This window comes from Ranitomeya imitator, chromosome 2, assembly GCF_032444005.1.
Source record: "Ranitomeya imitator isolate aRanImi1 chromosome 2, aRanImi1.pri, whole genome shotgun sequence".
Lineage (NCBI taxonomy): Eukaryota > Metazoa > Chordata > Amphibia > Anura > Dendrobatidae > Ranitomeya > Ranitomeya imitator.
Genome location: NC_091283.1, coordinates 507815499 through 507837511, shown reverse-complemented (window position 1 = coordinate 507837511; position 22013 = coordinate 507815499). Strand labels below are relative to the sequence as shown.

The 22013-nt window shown below is 44.5% G+C and overlaps 1 protein-coding gene across 2 annotated transcripts; it reads right to left on the bottom strand.

The window, feature by feature from the left end:
• Positions 1-1626: 1626 nt before the first annotated feature.
• On the bottom strand, positions 1627-20596 carry PGAP3 (post-GPI attachment to proteins phospholipase 3). 2 transcript variants are annotated; one of them, XM_069751651.1, is made up of 8 exons: positions 20399-20596; positions 18115-18212; positions 14844-14996; positions 14707-14769; positions 14518-14579; positions 11840-11976; positions 11535-11739; positions 1627-3977 (listed from the first exon to the last, which is right to left on the bottom strand). In XM_069751651.1, exons 1-8 carry the CDS (start codon positions 20562-20564, stop codon positions 3917-3919), a joined length of 945 nt encoding a protein of 314 aa, XP_069607752.1. In that variant the 5' UTR covers positions 20565-20596; the 3' UTR covers positions 1627-3916. The 2 variants fall into 2 exon arrangements, with proteins under 2 accessions (XP_069607752.1, XP_069607754.1); XM_069751653.1 differs by lacking the exons at positions 1627-3977; positions 11840-11976 and having other exon boundaries at positions 11609-11739.
• Positions 20597-22013: the final 1417 nt, after the last annotated feature.

The window sequence follows — 22013 nt, the reverse complement described above, 5'->3', positions numbered from 1 at the left end:
GTAATCATGAAGGCAGGGAAAGGGTGAGCTCCTGAAAAGAGATGATGAGTACACCACTTTATTCGGAATGAACTGCAAAACTAGTTAGGGCCCGTGGACAGGGTTGGGGCAGTTTTTTCTAATCTGGGGAAAAATACGACTGATTTTTTTCTCTGTAATGAAATTTAAATGCAAAAATGAAGGAGAACCTAAAATTGCTTTCTTTGACTTTCAATGGCACGAGAGATCAGCTAAAGCTGAAATAAAAGGTACACTAGGTGAAAAATGAGACTTTACCTTGCAGATCAATCCAGGAGTGTCAGAGTCATGTGATACAATGAAGGAATGGAAGACAGACGATAAAATAACAAGAACGCCACCAGTCAGAAATTAAATGTACAGCAATCTACCAAACGCCCTTTACGAATGAACCTATCAATAAAAAAAAAAAACTTGGGGGAGTTCATCTATGAGAAAAGGGTCATTAACTGGAATAGCGGTCCTTTTGTTTACAACTGGTGGCAAATCACAATATCTATGGGTACCTTAAGGCACTCTACAGTCACTGGCACAATGACAACGTTTAAGAAGATGGTATAAACTACATTATGCATCTTCAGATTATATTAGGCAGCCTGAATCAATATAACATACATAAAATAAAGTCTGCAAATAAAAGTAAAAAAAAAATAAATAAATAAGAGGAAAAGAAGAAACAAGAAAAGGAACAGACTTTGGACCCTCTGGCTATACCATTCCAATTTCACAAAATCCTGTGCACAAAGAAGGGACCTGAGCAGGGGACGACTCTTTAGGACGTCGTATGCAAGCTCTATGAGGTTATGTGCACACAGTGTGGATTTTGATGCGGATCCACAGCGGATTTGACGCTGCGGATTTGCAGCAGTTTTCCATGAGTTTACAGTACCATGTAAACCTATGGAAAACAGAATCTGCAGTGCACACGGAAACGCAGCGTTGTATATTCCGCAGCATGTCAATTCTTTGTGCGGATTCCGCAGCGGTTTATACCTGCTCCATAATAGGAATCCGCAGGTGTAAAACCGCAGGTGGAATTTGCACAAAAACTGCGGTAATTCCGCAGTAAATCCGCAGTGCGGTTTACCTGCGGATTTACCAAAATCAGTGCGGAAAAATCCGCACACCATTCCGCAGCGTGTGCAAATATCCTGAGTCAAATAAGATAAAACAACCCTATTAGGGTATATCCACATGCAGATTTGCTGTAGAAATACATGTGACTGTCACATTCATCTGAACAAGGCAGAGACATCCAGACACGTGCTGCTTAAATTACCCTATTCAGATTGAACAGATTTTCAGTAGCAGAAACCTCTGCAACAAAATTACAGCAGGTTATTCTATCCTTACAGGGAACCTGTCAGCAAGATTGTGCACAGTAACCTACAGAAAGTGTCAGGTCAGCGTCGTTATACTGAATAAAATGATACCTTGGGTGATGAAATCCGTCTTATGGTTGTTTTTTAATCATTTTCAGTTAATGATATGCTTGTGCCCCGGGGCGGCCTGTGGGGGGTCTTCCTGTGGGGGCTCTGATTAGGTATTCATCAGTATGGCGTCTGACAGGTCACTGATCCCTCACTGACCTGCCCTCTAGTTCACATAATGAATATCTGTACATAATGAATAAAAAAAACCTTCTGCAGCATAATCATGGGTTTACTGTCCTAGTAATAACTGTTCTTGATGTTATTGAGCAAGTACAAAAAAAAAAAAAAATCAATCTGAAAATGGCGCCCGTGCAGTAGCAGCTCTCAGAGATCGCTGAGAGCTGCTACTGCGCAGGCAGCGCCATCTTTTTTTTTCTCCAGCAAGATGACACCGCCGGTGCCTGCGCAAAAGCAGCTATCGGATCTCTATACACACACAAACACCGATAACTACTACTGCGCAGGCACCATTATCATTGATTTTTTTTTTTCGGACTTGCTCAATAACATCAAGAACAGTGATTACTAGGACACTAAACATGCGTTTATGCAGCAGCGCAGGTGCCAACAGAAGGGTTTTTATCCTTCAGTACCTACAGGTATTCATTATGTAGACTCGGGGGCAGGTCAATGAGGGATCAGTGACCTGTCAGCAGTCTGCATTATGAATACCTAATCAGAGCATCACATGAAGACCCCCACAGGCCGCCCTGGAGCACGAGCATATCATTAACTCAACACTGAAAATAAAGATTAAACAACAACCACAAGACGGATTTCATCATCCAAGGTAATCAGTATAACGGCGCCGACCTGACACTGACTGTAGGTTACTGTGCACAATCCTGCTGACAGGTTCCCTTTAAAGGAGTATTCTGGTAAAAGGCTGACATTTATCCACCTCTTTAAAGAAAGCAGCAGCAGCCATATACGTGGCCACTAGAATATATAATCAATAATTATTAATTCTGTTTACCCAACACTTATTACAATCCTGCTTTAAATGACTACTAAGTAGAAATATGTACAAGTAATACTGTGGTGTGAGACTACCCCATAATAAAAGAACATACCAAAATGGCATATTTGCTGCTGCCTCATTTAAAAGGGGTTTCTCCAATAGAGATTCATCATTTACCCGTAACACAAGGATAAATGTTATTACATCAGTGTGGGTGCAATCCTAGGACCTCCATAAATCATGAGAATGGGGGTCCTAGGTCTCCTATTCCCTATAATCAGGTCAGAGATGTATAAAGTGATGGCTATACATATGAGCAACACAGTCAATTTTACATTCTAGAGAAGAAGCTGGAACTAGCTCGGCTTCATGCAATTACTCTGCCGGATTAGAGTAGACAAGGGCTAGGATTTAAGATCAGCTGGGGTCCGTAGACCACTAGTGACCCAACATTTATCACCAAATCATATAGGTATGTGAGTAAGGTTCAATGGTAAAACACTTAAGGCTGGAAACTGAATAGTAAAACAAAACAATTACATTTTTAGACAAAACAAAGATAACTGCAGGGTAAATAAAATCCACCAGTTTTACACTTTCTTTGGGGCACCATACAGGAACTGATGTCTACATAATTATAGGAGTGTTGCAGCAATAATAAGTTAAGTGTGGACAGGCGTTAAATGTTAGATTGGTGGGATCTGAGACCACCAAATGGGGATCTCACGTACTCTGCCTGAGCAGAGGTCACACATACACACTGCTGTTCTATCTAAAATCTATGGGATTGGCAAAGATGGCTGTGCCCTGTACTTGGCTATGTCCGACAGTCGCATAGAGGCTGACGAGCAAATAAACAGGGGACAAGACACCCAATCAGAGTCAGCAGTCAGATCCCAAAAATGTAGCAGTGATCGCTTATCCCTTATTACTGGCATATCCCTTAAAGAAAAAAGCACAGGTCTCCATATATTTTCGACCAGAAGTAGAAGCAAAAATGACAATGACAAGCTCTACATTTGCCATCCCACCACAGGGTATGGGGCCTATCTAGAGTTCCTGTAAGGGCACAGTAAGACCGCCGTATAACGTGGATGATGATCGCATTGCATTGTTGGACTGGCCGGCAGCTCTCTTGACCAGAGCCAGACAGCATGTATTTCTATGAACTTGTCACGCTCAGGTCAGGAGAGCCACCGGCCATTCCGAGCAACGTGATGGTCATCTGACTGCGCCCTAAGACTGGGTTGCAGCCTCCAGATTACAGCAGTGTGCAATATATACACCAATGACAGATGCAGGATAAGAAATACATGGAAAGTGGATACTGACTGCACTGGGTACCAGACTCATGTCACAGTCACTTTCACAATAGCAATAAGGCACTTTAGAGACTCCCACTTTCCAAGCGGGAAATACAATGGTACATCATGGCCACTTCAACTTCCAATACTGCAGACAGGGCAAGCTGGCGTAGGACCCACATTCAGGAATCTCTCCCAGTCTATTCCAGTTTCTGTACAGAGTTCACCTTCAGAAGATATAAGCTGTCGTCCTTCAAGAAACTAGATGGGGACAGAAATAACAGCTGTAAATGAGTGAGAAGCACAGAGCTTATCTGACATGCCAAACACAATTTCACCATCTCCTGGCAGAATGGCGGTACAGCAATTCAGGAGGACTGCATGGTAAAATTAAAGGATTCTAAAATAAAACAGCAACAAAACAAATAAATCTACTTAGATCTACATAAGAGCTGCAGACACATGTACCTCCATAGTTACAGGCTAGAGGAGTCCGGTTTATGAAGAGTAAACTATGTAGAGGTCCTTGTGTTAATGAACATCAAATACTTATAGGTTAATTGTTTGTGCAGTCCTAGGTAGTAACGCAAGAAATAATTAAAATAAAGTCATGTCCTTTCTGCTTGTTGATGGTTTCCATGTAGCAACAGAAATTTTGTTTCCACTGAACACAGGGAAAAACGGATACTGAAAAACAAAAGCTCATGCACAGTATCTTCGAGCTTCATAGAGAGTTTGGAGTGGTCGAGCCGCTGGCCCGAATTGTGCACTCGCCGATGCTGCACACATAGGGAACTTTGCACAGCAGCATCAGAGGAGCGCAGCGGGGGGCACGGCAGCATCAGAGGAGCGCAGCGGGGGGCACGGCAGCATCAGAGGAGCGCAGCGGGGGGCACGGCAGCATCAGAGGAGCGCAGCGGGGGGCACGGCAGCATCAGGAGCGCAGCGGGGGGCACGGCAGCATCAGAGGAGCGCAGCGGGGGGCACGGCAGCATCAGAGGAGCGCAGCGGGGGGCACGGCAGCATCAGAGGAGCGCAGCGGGGGGCACAGCAGCATCAGAGGAGCGCAGCGGGGGGCACGGCAGCATCAGATGAGCGCAGCGGGGGGCACGGCAGCATCAGAGGAGCGCAGCGGGGGGCATGGCAGCATCAGAGGAGCGCAGCGGGGGACACGGCAGCATCAGAGGAGCGCAGGGGGACACGGCAGCATCAGAGGAGCGCAGCGGAGACACGCCAGCATCAGAGAGGTGCAGCGAGCACACGGCAGCATCAGAGGAGTGCAGCGGGGACATGGCAGCATCAGAGGAGTGCAGCGGGGGTCACGGCAGCATCAGTACCTAGGAGGAGACCACAGCCTCTAGGCAACAAGCAATAAACTATAGAATTAAAAATCCCTCCAAGCTTAAGAAGAGAAAGTATAAATTGCAAGGTCACTTGTTTTTGTAAGCATGTTGCAATTTTATGTATTTAACATGATGAGGAAACCCCATTAAGACCAATTCTTCAAATGCAGGTCACCGCTGGTGAAAATGTCAGTAATATGTACATAAGCGGTGCTTATACATTTGTAAACCATTCAGAATTCTACAAATCTGCATAAGTTTGATCTAAAACTACATCAGATTTTCACACAAGTCCTAAAATAATACTTTTTTTGCAAATTTGCGCACGGTGCTTCAAATATCTTTCATACTCCTAACAAAAAGTATAGAATAATATAGTAATAGAATATGTGATGCTCTATGCTGATAATTATCATGGATTTATATGGAATCTGGAAGAAAAAACACTCTGGAGTCCTTACATTTCAAATTAAAGACACTACTTTTTTCATTCTCCAACTACATAACATCAGTAAAGAGCTTTACTTTGCCTCCTCAGACTTTAGATGGTACAACCCCTCTCCCTAATAACAGAGGTGCCTGGTGTCTTCATGTGGGTTAAATCTTCCAACTCCACTGTGATATTACTATGCTCTTCCAGGAGAGCTACATATATTAGGTGAAGGATCAGTAGTGGAAATTCATGGTCTGATCTGTTAATATTACAGTAAAAAAATAAAATAAAAATAAGGTATAAATTACAAAAAAAATTATCCCGACTAATTTCAATTGACAATGATACGTGACAAGCTGCGGACTATGATGAGAAAGTTACCCGTTTATCGAAGGGTTAAAGCACACAGGCTGAGCTGCCACGCAGGATCAGCATGTCCTGTACCTATAGATATTCTCTCCTACAAGCACATCGTGCAGGGAAATACCCCTCTGCAAATATGAACTATGATCAGACATACCACAATGTTTTTCAATAAGGCTTTGTGAAAAATTGGCATTGGAGACAGTAATCCTCAATAACTCTGGAGGCAGCGATGTGCCCATGTGTGTGATTCCTATGCTGTATTTATGGTTTTATTTTAATGATTTTCAGTAAATCACAGCAAATGATAGTTATATTTATATATGTTTTTGTTTTTTTTCATTTTATTTTTTCCTTCAAACCAGAGCTACACTAAACCACTAGTTAGATGAACACAAAACACTGAAGTGAGCTTATTAAGTGTACAATAGACCTATTGAGCGCTATCACCAGGTGGCACAAGGGCAGGAGCTGGATTTGTACCTACACTTGAGGGCATTTGCACAAACAAAGCATGTTATCTCAGACACCTGGTATTCTCTTTTGTTTTGGTAATAACCCAATTGAAAAGCAAAGGAAAAGCAAAAAAATGTTTTTGTTTTTTTTAGATACAGGGAGTTTGTCAGTATATTCTTGCTATGTAATCTTGAGAGCAGCATGATGTAGGGGCAGAGACCCGGCTTCCAGCACTATGTCACTTATTGGGCTGCTTGTTGTAGTTTCAATAAAATCAGTGCTTGATCTAGTGATTATCACTAGAGGATTAGATGTCTTGTACCATGTAGTCCTCCTTCTCTATATAACTGTGCTCCCACCAACAGAATGCTGCCAATCAGTGGTGGTGTCGGGGTTATGTAGAGCTCAGCATTCAGAGAACTGCTAGATCTGCTGCAGAAAAATAAGTGACTATATCAGATCTGCAGAAATCAGCCTAGAAAGTGATACATGCCTGGAATCAGGGTCTCTATCCCTAAATCATAGGGACATATTCCCCTTTAACCTGTTCTTGACCACCGATGATAAATTAACGCTGGCGGTTCCTGGGCTTTGTGCAATGCAGACGTTTCTTTATGGTTGGAAGTCTTGCAGACCCCCAAATCTTGAAATCAGAAAAAGGATTAAGTGCACAGTATAAATGCGATTATGCTGCAGCGCAGGTGGTATGGCTGGCACCTGCCTGAAAAAGCTTTTTTTGTATTCAGTATGTGATGGTATTCATTCTGTAAACTAGGGGGCAAGTCAGTGTGAGGTCGGTGACCTGTCAGCAGTCTGCATTACGAATATATGGAGCACCACATACCCCAGCCCCACCTTAGGGCCAAGAATCTCATTAACACAAAACTAAAAACAAAGATTTAGAAACAACCACAAGACGGATTTCATCATCCGAGGAATCACTGTGATCAGTATAACGGCGCCGACCTGACACTGTGTGTAGTCTGTGCACAATTCTGCTGACAGGTTCCCTTTAAGCTAGAATAAATGTAGCTTTAATTGAACGCCCTGCACTTTGACGCTGTCTATTGCGCATATATTGAAAATGTCATCTTGCAAAAAACAAGCCACCATAGATCTCCATCAGTGGCAAACAAAAAGAAAGAAGATAACTCAGAATTTAGTGATGCAAATACAAATCGTATTCCTATAAAACAGTTTTTATAAATCTGGTATCCCGGTAATCGCACCGACACAGAATAAAGTTGCCTAATCATTTATACATAACATATACCGTATTTTGCAATTTATAAGATGCACCCCCAATTTTGAGGAGAAAAATAGGAAAAAAAAACCTTTTTCTTAATCAAATGGTGGTGCTTCTTACAATCCATGCGTCTTAATGATTACCGGGGGTGGTGGCTGCGGTGAAGCGGGCTCCCAGGGTCGCTGCTGGCGGAGGCAGGAGTGGGGCAATGCTGTGGACACCAGATTGGGAGAAAGGGGTGTTCGGTGGTGCAGGGGCTACACCGACATTTTGTGAAAGCCTGGAGCCCCCGCACTTCCATGGTTTACTTTGCGGTGGACTCCGGGAAAATGGCTGCTGGGGGCGGCGCACGCGCAGATGGAGATACAGAAGAGGCGATGTCTTTCTATTATACAATTCCCCTGAGGGCTCGTTCACACGAGCATAAAAGACGGCGAGTACTGATGTTTTATTGGATAGCTGTCGGCCCAAATGTTACTCTATGGGGCAGTGCAGATCAGTGATTGTTTTCTTATGTCCAAGAATAATAATAATCGCAGCATACTGTGAGTGCATCTGATAATCAGATAGCAAGGACCCATAAAAGTCTATAGATGAGTATGAAACGTTGGTCTGCACTCAGATGTCATCGCAAGCAAAGGCAGCACTAATCCACAAAATGCAAGCGACCATTGGACCTCAAAGTACAAAAATAAAAAGGTAACACTCATTTCAGAGACAGAAAAGTTACCTATTCCAAGCCAAAGTATGCAACATTTCAACTGCAGCATGAGCCCTTTTTAAGTGAAAACTAATGGGCACTAATTCTGTGTACTTGCCACAATACATATCCCTCTCCCTGTCTTTAACCCCTTCACGTTTCAGTTTTCGACACCCTTTTTTCCCCAGAGATTTCGTATTTTTCATATTATAAGATGTACTTTTCTCCCTAAAATTTTGGAGGAAAATGCGGGTGTGTTTTATAATCCGAAGGTAGCTTACCAGGGAGGGGGAGGGTCGGTGGAGCAGGGTCACAGGAGGCAGACGGCAGCAGGAGTGGGGCGATGCTGCCTATTTTCCTCTTAAAATTTGGGTGTGACATCATTAATTTTACCACATAGTGTACTCAAAAATGGGGAAAAAAATTCCAAGTGGAGAGAAATTGTAAAAACACCACAATTCTGACATTGTTTTTTGGGACTTGTTCATCTATATGATTACAGCAATATTAAACATGTCCAGTGTTTTAGTGGTGAAAAAATAAAAAATAAATCAGAAGTTGTCAAAAATATATTTTTTGGGGATTGTGTTGCCATTTTCCGAAAACCCATACCGTTTTCATTTTTCAGCCAATGGAGCTGTGTGAAGGCGGATTTTTGCAGGGCGAGACAACGCTTTTAACACCATTTTGGAATAGATGTGACATGTTGATCGTTTGTCACAGCATTTTGCGTGGAATTGCAGCGACCAAAAAAAAAAAACGTAACTTTGGTGTTCTTGAACTTTTTTTTTTTTTGTTTACGGTGTTTACTGATTGAGTTAATTATTTTTATATTTTGATATATTGTCTCGCTGACTTCAGAAAAGTCCAATCTGTGTTTTTTTATATTTTTATTTTCAATGAGAGAAAAGGGGGGTGATTTTACTTTATGTTTTTTTGTTGTTTTTTTTAAATTCACTTTTCACTGTACTTGTTAATCCCCTTAGGGGACTTGAAATTGAGATAGTCTGATCCTTTGCGCTTTATACAGCAGTCCCACAGTATTGCTGTTTATAGCAGAAATCAGTCTCCTTTGAAGCCAGGCCACACGCTCTGTTTCAAAGGAGTACCTAAATGACAAGCACGGAGGTCTTCATTAGACCCACTGCTGTCATAGCAACCCATCGACGACCTGCGATCAAGTCATGGGCGCGCCACTGGGTACAGGGAATGAGGCATGGACATGCCGGGCGCATGTTAAATGCAGCTGAGATTGACAGTGGCATTTACCAGGTCAGTAATCGCACCACCCAGGATTGTTAGAGGCAGGTCCAGGCGGTAATACATCACCGCATGAGTCCATACCATACACTCGCTTACGACTTGTACTGTGCATGTACGGTGGATGTTGTGAAGGGGTTAAGCGATGGGAGGTGTGCCATGCAACTACACCTATGGGCCAATGTTTTTTTCTTATATTGGCGAATTGGAGCGGGAAGCAATTACAACTTTAGTTTTAGGGCCCTATCATTTTTTTTTTATGTCCCTGGCACAAATATCGAAAAATATATGCACATAAACACATGCATATTCTAATGTATTATGATATATACAGTATGTGTGCTTGTGTGTATATATACAGTACAAACCAAAAGTTTGGACACACCTTCTCATTTAAAGATTTTTCTGTATTTTCATGACTATGAAAATTGTACATTCACACTGAAGGCATCAAAACTATGAATTAACATGTGGAATTATATACTTAACAAAAAAGTGTGAAACAACTGAAAATATGTCTTATATTCTAGGTTCTTCAAAGTAGCCACCTTTTGCTTTGATGACTGCTTTGCACACTCTTGGCATTCTCTTGATGAGCTTCAAGAGGTGTGATGGTGTGGGGGTGCTTTGCTGGTGACACTGTTGGGGAGTTATTCAAAATTGAAGGCATACTGAACCAGCATGGCTACCACAGCATCTCGCAGCGGCATGCTATTCCACCCGGTTTGCGTTTAGTTGGACCATCATTTATTTTTCAACACGACAATGACCCCAAACACACCCCCAGGCTGTGTAAGGGCTATTTGACCAAGAAAGAGAGAGATGGGGTGCTACGCCAGATGACCTGGCCTCCACAGTCACCAGACCTGAACCCAATCGAGATGGTTTGGGGTGACCTGGACCACAGAGTGAAGGCAAAAGGGCCAACAAGTGCTAAGCATCTCTGGAAACTCCTTCAAGATTGTTGGAAGACCATTCCCGGTGACTACCTCTTGAAGCTCAAGAGAATGCCAAGAGTGTGCAAAGCAGTCATCAAAAGCAAAAGGTGGCTACTTTGAAGAACCTAGAATATAAGACATATTTTCAGTTGTTTCACACTTTTTTGTTAAGTATATAATTCCATATGTGTTAATTCACAGTTTTGATGCCTTCAGTGTGAATGTACAATTTTCATAGTCAAGAAAATACAGAAAAATCTTTAAATGAGAAGGTGTGTCCAAACTTTTGGTCTGTACTGTATATCACACTTGGACCGCATTCACCAGAAGGATTTATATATAACATAATATTTATATACACTTTCTGTGTTACTATAAAAGTGAGCTTTTATAAATGATCGCACTCATGTAAACTCATACTACCAGACAGTAAGCTGGTAAGACATGCTGGTGCTTTACTCTGCAGCCGCAGGCGCTGCCTAGCAACCAGCCTGGATCTGGGGGCGTGTCTCATTAGAACAACACATGCTGAGCTGCCAAGCTCAAGATGGCCGCCCCCATAAATTCGATTCTCTCATAACATAATTATTCTATACAGTTATTTTCCAACAGTGATTCATTCCACGTTTATCTATACATACAGTCTCCTTGCTATGATATATGCTAATATGTGTGAAGGTGATAGATCCTCTTTAACGTGGGGGGAAACAGTGATTGAGAAGGGGGTTGTCCTAGTAGTGGACAGTCCCTTTAATTTTATTGCTTACATTGCAGAGGTGGCCAGTTTGCAAACAAGGTGCTCTTTTTTATAGAGCTTGTATGCCCTGCTCTTAAGCTGACCTGATAGTTGGATCCAGCTTCAATGCCCCTGTATACCGCAAATGCTGCATCTGCTTGCACGACCAGGCCACTCGTCAAAACTTGAGTACAGTGCCCAAGGCAAGCAGCAAGCTGGGGGCAGGGGAGCGGGTGCTCCCCGAAACAGCAAGAGGAGGCAACCCCTATAAATATGGACTGGAAAATAAAACAACATACACATATCCTGATCAGCTTTGAAAATATCTGCTATAGTCACTCACCTGTAGAAAAGGATATTTAAAGGGATGGTGCTGAAGTGCCAGAGGGCATGGGCATCCAGTACCCACAGCACAGGGGGGAAATCTAGTAACTCCAGAAGTGCCAGGCTTTGTAATAGCACAACCACCAGGACACATTTCCAGAGGTAGGGCTGATGAGAGTGTCTCCTCAAGCACCACATAAGCCACCATATAAGGTTAATCATGCCTGTTCAAAAAGAATGACATACGTGATCCAGTGCCCAATACAAGTGTAAAATCACAGAAATATATAAATCATAAGGTGTATATAACAAATCTCAACTCACCAAAGCTAGCATTTGCTAGCATATTATAACTATAGTCAAATCGCCCAAGGGTCAAGTAAGACACATGGCACCCGAACAAAAGGACCAGGAGAGCACCAAAAACACTGGCAACAGAAGGATATCGAAGACCCAGAGTCCTGGGAGGAGATATATAATTACAATCGATTCAGGATAAACCCTCCCCATATCCAAAGTGGCCATGAAGGTTTATAGGTGCAATGTGGGCTAGACGACAACAAATGAGGAAGGATGGGCAACTTAGGCAGGGTGTGGGTGGTCAAGAGGACAGCAGCAGCATAGGCAGGGTGTGGGTGGTCAAGAGGACAGCAGCAGCATAGGCAGGAGGTGGGTGGTCAAGAGGACAGCAGCAGCATAGGCAGGGTGTGGGTGGTCAAGAGGACAGCAGCAGCATAGGCAGGGTGTGGGTGGTCAAGAGGACAGCAGCAGCATAGGCAGGGTGTGCGTGGTCAAGAGGACAGCAGCAGCATAGGCAGGGTGTGGGTGGTCAAGAGGACAGCAGCAGCATAGGCAGGAGGTGGGTGGTCAAGAGGACAGCAGCAGCATAGGCAGGAGGTGGGTGGTCAAGAGGACAGCAGCAGCATAGGCAGGAGGTGGGTGGTCAAGAGGACAGCAGCAGCATAGGCAGGAGGTGGGTGGTCAGGAGGACAGCAGCAGCATAGGCAGGAGGTGGGTGGTCAGGAGGACAGCAGCAGCATAGGCAGGAGGTGGGTGGTCAAGAGGACAGCAGCAGCATAGGCAGGGTGTGGGTGGTCAAGAGGACAGCAGCAGCATAGGCAGGGTGTGGGTGGTCAAGAGGACAGCAGCAGCATAGGCAGGGTGTGCGTGGTCAAGAGGACAGCAGCAGCATAGGCAGGGTGTGGGTGGTCAAGAGGACAGCAGCAGCATAGGCAGGAGGTGGGTGGTCAAGAGGACAGCAGCAGCATAGGCAGGAGGTGGGTGGTCAAGAGGACAGCAGCAGCATAGGCAGGAGGTGGGTGGTCAAGAGGACAGCAGCAGCATAGGCAGGAGGTGGGTGGTCAGGAGGACAGCATAGGCAGGAGGTGGGTCGTCAAGAGGACAGCAGCAGCATAGGCAGGAGGTGGGTGGTCAGGAGGACAGCAGCAGCATAGGCAGGAGGTGGGTGGTTAAGAGGACAGCAGCAGCATAGGCAGGAGGTGGGTGGTCAGGAGGACAGCAGCAGCATAGGCAGGAGGTGGGTGGTCAAGAGGACAGCAGCAGCATAGGCAGGAGGTGGGTGGTCAGGAGGACAGCAGCAGCATAGGCAGGAGGTGGGTCGTCAAGAGGACAGCAGCAGCATAGGCAGGAGGTGGGTGGTCAGGAGGACAGCAGCAGCATAGGCAGGAGGTGGGTGGTCAAGAGGACAGCAGCAGCATAGGCAGGAGGTGGGTGGTCAAGAGGACAGCAGCAGCATAGGCAGGAGGTGAGTGGTCAAGAGGACAGCAGCAGCATAGGCAGGAGGTGGGTCAAGAGGACAGCAGCAGCATAGGCAGGGTGTGGGTGGTCAAGAGGACAGCAGCAGCATAGGCAGGAGGTGGGTGGTCAAGAGGACAGCAGCAGCATAGGCAGGTTGTGGGCAAGAGGATAGCAGAATGGGCAAGAGGATAGCAGCATAGGTAGGAGGTGGGGCAAGAGGACAGCAGCATAGGTAGGGTGTGGGGCAAGAGGATGGCAGGAGGTGGGGGCAAAAGGACAGCAGCATAAGGAGGTAGCAGGGCAAAAGGACATCAACATAAGGAGGCAGTGGGGCAAAAGGGCAGCAGCATAAGCAGGTCATACATCAAAAGAAAGCAGCTTAGGCAGGTCATCGTACAAAAGAACAGCCGCTTACGTAGGTCGTGGGATGAGAGGAAAGCAGGTTAGGCAAGTAGTGGTGCAAGAAGAAAGCAACTTAAGCAGATAATGGGAAAAAGAAAAACAGCAGTTTAGGCAGGTAGTGGGGCAAGAGAATAGCAGTTTAGGCAGGTTGAGGGTCAAGGAGACAGCAGGTTCCGCAGATCATGGAGCAAAAGGAAACAGCAGGTTTGGCAGGTCGTGGGGTAAGAAGACAGCAAGTCAGGCAGGTAATGGTGAAATTGGCCGTGGGGTAAGAGAACAGCAGCTTATGCAGGCTATGGAGCAAGAGGAAGGCAGCTTAAGAAGATAGTGGGAATAGATGACAGCACTTCAGGCAGATTGTGGAGCAAGAGGACAGCAGGTTAGGAAGGTCATAGAACAAGAAGACAACAGGTTGAGCAGGTTGTGGAACAAGAGGACAGCAGGTTAGGCAGGTTGTTGGACAAGAGAAGAGTAGGCAAAGAATGATGTTGGTGCAAGAGGTTGGTGAAAACGTAATAAATCATGAGGGTGGAAGATAAAAAGATTTTTAAAAAAAAGAGGGAGATGGAGTGCGAGCAAGTGGAAATTAGCAGAGAGAAGCATTTCAAGACAGAAGAAAGCCATTGCTATTGCCATGAGAAGGCCACTGTATAAGGCAGCACACCTTATGGAGAATTATCCAACAGAATCAATATGAGCAAGGGGGAACCAGCTAACACAGGCATTTCACACCAGGAAAACGCACTGCAGTGAACACTACATAAGAAAGGGGAAAACAGCTCAAATACTGTGAGGAAGACGAGGACTTTTTTTTTAATGTTTTCTCCACTTCCTGGACTCACCTCATACAGCAAAGGTAGATGGAGTGCAGAATGACTGCCGAGGCACAGAAGTAGTCCATTTTCTGTGGGGACAGACAGTGAATGTGGCAGAGGGTATACTGACAGATGGACACTGTATGCATGCACGAGCATATTTGGGCAAGCAACCGTTTCTGTACAGCACAAATCTCATTTCCTTCCACCGTTTACCTCAGTAATAGCAGTGTCTCTGGTGTGGAAAACTGTGGACCAGAACCAGGCATTTATGGAAACCTGTGGAAAAATCAAACGTCCATTAGCTTGGCTGTAAGGCTATTTAGCTGTGATGACGCACATCTGGTACTTACGATGGCAAAATTTAGGCATGTTTGGTACATTGGGCACGAAACAGGTACAGAGGACCGGTAACGTTTCAGCATCACAAGGTTTGCAAAGCCATTAAGAAAGGAGGCCAGGGCAGAAGCTGGCTCCTGGAAGAACAGGAATCGGGAGAATGGCCACTGCAAATGATAAAAAAAAAGGATTATAGTGTTTGTACCTTTATCAATATCATATGCTTAACAAGGTGTATTCATCAACGGCAAATGAAAAACAATATCATACAAGGGCAAATTGTTGAAAGAAATTATCTATGGACAGCTTATTGGATGATAGTTCATGTTTCATAGTATAATGAAATTTACAGCTGAATTTATACTTTATTGCTTTCCTGGATTTTTCAATTATATAAGCTATCAATAGGAGACACCCCCTGGTACCACATTGATCAGCAGAATGAAGGGGTTGTGGCACAGTAAGCAGCACATAAAGCTACTTGTAAACTAAAAAAGAAGTAGCAGCAGACATCTGGAAGCTCATGTGAAGACGTCACATAGGAATATTCAAAGGAAGACAATCAACTGCAGACTCATTAATAGTATAAATGTAAATCTGTAATCTATTGGCCTGGGAGAGTCATGTGTGATAGAAATGGTTAGCATCTCATCAGCGTAATTAAAACGGATTGTTGTGGCTGGTGGGCAGACATGAACTGGTCAATTTGTACACCAAGTACCTTATTTATTTAGGTATATTTTATATAGCAATAATGCCATTTAAATTTCACAGATTCAATGTTTAAATAGATCTGGGCACACACAGTGACTGCTGCATTCTTTCATTTGCATATAATAGTCACAGCAGCTGGCACCTGTTCACATCTGCTTCATATTTTAAAAGAACCTGAAGACCCACCTCTTCCGACAAGCCTACAACCTGCAGTTACCACCGATCGACCAAACCGCTGCACGACCAGCTCTATCCTCACCTACTGTATCCTCACCCATCTCTTGTAGATTGTGAGCCATCGCGGGCAGGGTCCTCATTCCTCCTGTACCAGTTGTGACTTGTATTGTTTAAGATTATTGTACTTGTTTTTATTATGTATACCCCTCCTCACATGTAAAGCGCCATGGAATAAATGGCGCTATAACAATAAATAATAAAATAATAATATTTTAGGAGGTGCTAGTCAACTTTTTTTTGCCTTCCACATAGTCTAGCCTGCAAAACCTCCAATAACACCAGGCTCCTGCATTAAATGCAGATAGCCTCTCCTTCATGCTAACAAACTTATAGATATTAACGATCTGCAAAATACTAGAAAGTTTCTATATAAAATTACAGAACTACTGCTTTAGTTATTAAAGACACACTCCCACCAAACTTGTATTGCCTAAACCTGTGTAAATGTATATGTAGTGTGCCGTAAGTGCGGTAATACACACACTTGCTGTCTTCCCTGGTTTCCAGTATTTCTCTAGTCCTTTGCTAGGTAGCGAGACGGCATTTCTGACGCCACGGATCACAACGGGATCTATGTGTGAGCCACAATTTGCTTTTACAATGTAAGTGTATGGATTGTCAGAACGAGGCTGCATATACTTACATTATACAAGTGACCTTTGGCTCAAACATACACAAGTGTGATCCGGTGAGTAGGAATAGCCATCACATGACCCAGAAGACGACCAGTGCGATGCAGGATGATGGCGATTTGTGAGAATATTCCCACACCTACAGTACACTACACACATTTACATAGTTTTAGGCATTAAAAATGTTGTACTTCTTTTAAGTTCAGCACTAGTGGCCAAGATATCTCACATCTGTATATTTATGAAGAATATAGAGGGGCTTCATGGATCTAGTTATGTTCTGTAAAACAGGCAAAATCATGAACAAAAGCCTTTAAATTACTTTATAGTAAATGAAGGAATATGACCTCACAGAGTGTCTGGTGTAGTCACGGGTTCAATAGAAAGGTGCAGAATCACTGAATAACTACATACACTTACTAAAGTATTATTTTTCTAAAATTTCAGAGGTATTTTCCCTGAAATATCAGGGCGTACTGCCCCAGACAGCCATATGACTAAATTACTAAGGAGAGAGATTCAAGCAGTTCTAACATGGTTGGTTGGAGACATACACATCATGAGTAGTGAGGAGCGCAAGTGCTCGCTACTCGAGTTTGCACAGAGTATCGCGGATGCTCGAGTGACATGTTGGAGTTCCCACGCCGTGAGGACTCAAACATGTCACTGAAGCACCTGCGATACTTGGTGCATACACGAGCACCTTAGGCAAACTCGAGTAACGAGTAGTTCTGCTCATCAATCATTTGTTGACGACCAGTGGTAATAATAAACATTTAATCCTTTTCAAAAGGTAGATCTCAACAATAAAAGTACTGCAAAGCACAGGTGCTGACCTTTCCCGGAGCCTGCGCACTGCAGTACTTTGCTCTGCCCTCAACAGGACAGATAAAGTACGCCTGTGCCGGAGCCGCAGCGTGAAGACAAGAGGACGTCATCCTATGAAGATGGGAGGTGCCAGACCGCGACACCCATCGCACCAGACCGCCCCTGGGTGAGTATAATATAACCTTTTTTTCTCATCTTTCAGGATACATCGGGGGCTTATCTACAGCATTACAGAATGCTGTAGATAAGCCCCTGATGCCGGTGGGCTTAGCTCATCTTCGATTTTGGGGGTGACAGGTTCCCTTTAAACTTGACAATGTTGGCTGGCATAGTCAGGAGACTATCCAATGTGTATAGCGGTATTTTGACCATCCTACTAATGCAAATATTTTTTGACCAGCTTATGTTTATGGGAGCCTCTTGATTCTTTCTTGACAGCACATGTCAGGGGATAGAGATATTGGGCGTGGTTAATTTAAAGGGACTGTCACCTGAATTTGGAGGGAACAATTTTCAGCCATAGAGGCGGGGTTTTCGGGTGTTTGATTCACCCTTTCCTTACCCGCTGGCTGCATGCTGGCTGCAATATTGGATTGAAGTTCATTCTCTGTCCTCCGTAGTACACGCCTGCACAGTGCAATCTTGCCTTGCGCAGGCGTGTACTACGGAGGACAGAGAATGAACTTCAATCCAATATTGCAGCCAGCATGCAGCCAACGGGTAAGGAAAGGGTAAATCAAACACCCGAAAACCCCGCCTCCATGGCTGAAAATTGTTCCCTCCAAATTCAGGTGACAGAGTCCCTTTAAACATGTCTGATTCTCTGCTCCAGTCTAGTACATAAATTACATTTCAAACTTGTCCTAGAACTTACCTTGCCATGAAATTGTGGCACAGCATACCCTTCTTTGATATACAGGGACACTGTGTCCCACATACACTCGTACCTGCAGTCATCCAAGCAAGCCCATCCTGTAAAAATGGGAGATAGAGAAACAAAAGTGAATCAATCAACATAAGAACACAGTAAAAATGTATGTAAAAAGGTAATTTTACAGAAAATTTCCATCACATGACAGGCATTCCATCTTACTATGGGTATAGATTAGTAATGAGCGAACATGCTCGGATAATGTGTTACCCGAGCACGCTCTGGTGTTAGCCGAGTATCTTGGGCGTGCTCGAATAATACCGTATGTTCGAATCCCTGCGACTGAATATTTTGCGGCTGTTAGACAGATGCAATGCATGTGGGGATGGTATGTTTGTTAGTCAATCCCCACATTTGTGTTACAGCTGTCTAACAGCCGCAGAGACGCGAACATATTATTTGAGAATGCCAAAGACACTCGGTTGGCACTCGAGCATGCTCGCATAACACGTTATCCGAGCATGTTCATTCATCACTAATATAGATATTTCAGGCATTAAACGGGTTATCCTGGCTAAAAAAAAAAGCCTGTGGACGTGTCTCAATTGAAAAAAACATTACTCTTACTAAATATTAGAACAGAACAGTGTTGAAATTTGTGCACCGTTCTCAGCTCCACTTCAGCATTGGTTTCAACACCAGAGACAGCTTTCACATCCCTCACCTCAATGTGTTAAGAGACATGATGAAGGGATATAGCTGACTGGGTCACATCAATAGCTAAGCAAGTCTCCTTTGTCTCTACATCAGCTGTGAAGGGAAAGGGGGCTGGCTTAGCTAATGAAAAGAGCCTGTGAGCTAGTCCCCTTCATTGTGTTATGGACACACAGAATGGTACAGGAGCTACTTTGGTGATGAAAGCAATGCAGAAGTTTAGCAGATTTGGCCACAGGTTGCTCTAAGTATTTCCATCATCATCACTGTCCCCATTGGGGCTCACAATATAAATTCACAATCAGTATGTCTTTGGAGTGTGAGAAGAAACCGGAGGAAACCCACACAAACAAGGAGAAAACATGCAAACTCTTTACAGATGTTGTCCATGGAGAGATTTGAACCCAGGACTACAAAGCTACAGTGGTAACTACTGAGCATCCGTGCTGTCCCACCAAATTCCAACAGCAATGCCACCTGTGATTGGTTCACATTCATCACCTGGCAAGCATATTAATATAATAAAGAGGCTAAATTGCAGCAAAATCAGCAGTAAAGCTCCCATAGTAGGAGAATATATCTTATGCAACATATCTTGAACTGAAAGATAAAAAAATGCTTCTGTTCTGTGATTACTGCACTCATCTCAATGAACAGAGCTTGCCTTCATATAGTATAAAGCTCTCAATTACAAAGCGTCTTCACTTAGCGAGCTGCTGTCTCCTGCATGGCCTTCACGACTGCTTCTGGAAGCTCTCACCATGCCTACTGCTATTACTTCCACCTTACCTACCTGTGTGTGTGTCACTCCTTTCACTATATAACAGACCAGTTGACTATATTCTGGAAGCTCTCACCATGCCTACTGCTATTACTTCCACCTTGCCTACCTGTGTGTGTGTCACTCCTTTCACTATATAACAGACCAGTTGACTATATTCTGGAAGCTCTCACCATGCCTACTGCTATTACTTCCACCTTACCTACCTGTGTGTGTGTCACTCCTTTCACTATATAACAGACCAGTTGACTATATTCTGGAAGCTCTCACCATGCCTACTGCTATTACTTCCACCTTGCCTACCTGTGTGTGTGTCACTCCTTTCACTATATAACAGACCAGTTGACTATATTCTGGAAGCTCTCACCATGCCTACTGCTATTACTTCCACCTTGCCTATCTATGTGTGTCACTCCTTTCACTATATAACAGACCAGTTGACTATATTAAAAGCTGAAGATAGACATCAAGAATAAACCCTAAGTAGACAAAGCTTTCTGTGGCATGGGGCAGGGCGCTGCACCTCCGTGGCATGGGGGTACGCCGCTGCACCTCCGAGGCATGGGGGCACGCCGCTGCACCTCCGAGGCATGGGGGCACAGGTGGTTGCCAATGGCATAAAGCTCTGTTTGGGCATTCATCTCGATTATAAAGGACTCAGTGGCTGGCACTTCACCCCCTCACTGCTGTAATGGGGCACTGACTGTGGCTAGCACTGTAGCACATAGAGCAGCCAGCCTCCTCTGGAGTTGCCCCCTCCCCTCCTGGAGATGTCACTAGAGCTCCTCTCACCAGTCAGCCTCATGTACAGGGGCTGCTCCGCGCGGAAATCCTGCAGTCGGGCCCCGGTGCAATTCCTTTGCTCGCAGGCAGACACACATTCCCGGTACACAGGCTCCCGGTCACCCCGAGAAGCAAGTGCAACCCCGGCCAGGAGAAATACGAGCAACGGGGCCATGACCGGGGAACCGGCACTTCCGCCTCTGAAGCCACTTCCGTGGTGTGTACTGCAGTCAGCAGTGTCCCCCGGAAACAGACTCCAGCTCAAAGGTGCCGGCAGCACAGAGCGCACTCACTGCGGCCACCAGTGCCTCAGCTCCACAAGCGCTAATATTAGTGTCAGCACTGCACGCACTCTAATACCATGTGTAATAATAATGTGATAGTTCATATCAGAGGAATAAATACAAACATGTATTAAGCATACAACAAGTACACCTTTATAAACACTACCAGCATACCTCTAAACTTTTGAATGAGGGAAAGAGGGACAAAGTTTGCAGCGGGGCACATTTTAGGCCACGCCTCTGACCACACCCATTTCCACGTGCTAACCACAGCCATTTAGCACTGCTGATCACACTGTTTCATAAACAATAATTATAAAAAAAAAATATGGCCACACAGTGCTCCATACTGTATAATGGCCACACATGATGCTCCATACTGTATAATGGCCCCACATGATGCTCAATACTGTATAATGGCCACACATGATGCTGCATACTGTATAATGGCCACACATGATGCTCCATACTGTATAATGGCCACACATGATGCTCCATACTGTATAATGGCCACACATGATGCTCCATACTGTATAATGGCCACACATGATGCTCCATACTGTATAATGGCCACACCGTGCTCCATACTGTACAATGGCCCCACATGATGCTCCATACTGTATAATGGCCACACAGTGCTCCATACTGTATAATGGTCACACATGATACTCCATACTGTATAATGGCCCCACATGATGCTCCATAATGTATAATGGCCACACCGTGCTCCATAATGTACAATGGCCCCACATGATGCTCCATACTGTATAATGGCCACACCGTGCTCCATACTGTACAATGGCACCACATGATGCTCCATACTGTATAATGGCCACACAGTGCTCCATACTGTATAATGGTCACACATGATGCTCCATACTGTATAATGGCCCCACATGATGCTCCATACTGTATAATGGCCACACCGTGCTCCATACTGTACAATGGCCACACATGATGCTCCATACTGTATAATGGCCACACCGTGCTCCATACTGTACAATGGCCCCACATGATGCTCCATACTGTATAATGGCCACACAGTGCTCCATACTGTATAATGGTCACACATGATGCTCCATACTGTATAATGGCCCCACATGATGCTCCATACTGTATAATGGCCATACCGTGCTCCATACTGTACAATGGCCCCACATGATGCTCCATACTGTATAATGGCCACACCGTGCTCCATACTGTACAATGGCCCCACATGATGCTCCATACTGTATAATGGCCACACCATGCTCCATACTGTATAATGGCCACACATGATGCTCCATACTGTATAATGGCCACACATGATGCTCCATACTGGATAATGGCCACACATGATG

What these genes read in the sequence shown, in the direction of transcription:
- PGAP3 (XM_069751651.1), bottom strand. Translation starts at nt 20,564, where the DNA reads ATGGCCCCGTTGCTCGTATTTCTCCTGGCCGGGGTTGCACTTGCTTCT. An exon ending in CATGCCTAAATTTTGCCATC is followed by an intron (nt 14,770 to 14,843) that starts GTAAGTACCAGA and finishes ATTTTTCCACAG; the next exon opens with GTTTCCATAAATGCCTGGTT. An exon ending in GAGACACTGCTATTACTGAG is followed by an intron (nt 14,580 to 14,706) that starts GTAAACGGTGGA and finishes CTGTCCCCACAG; the next exon opens with AAAATGGACTACTTCTGTGC.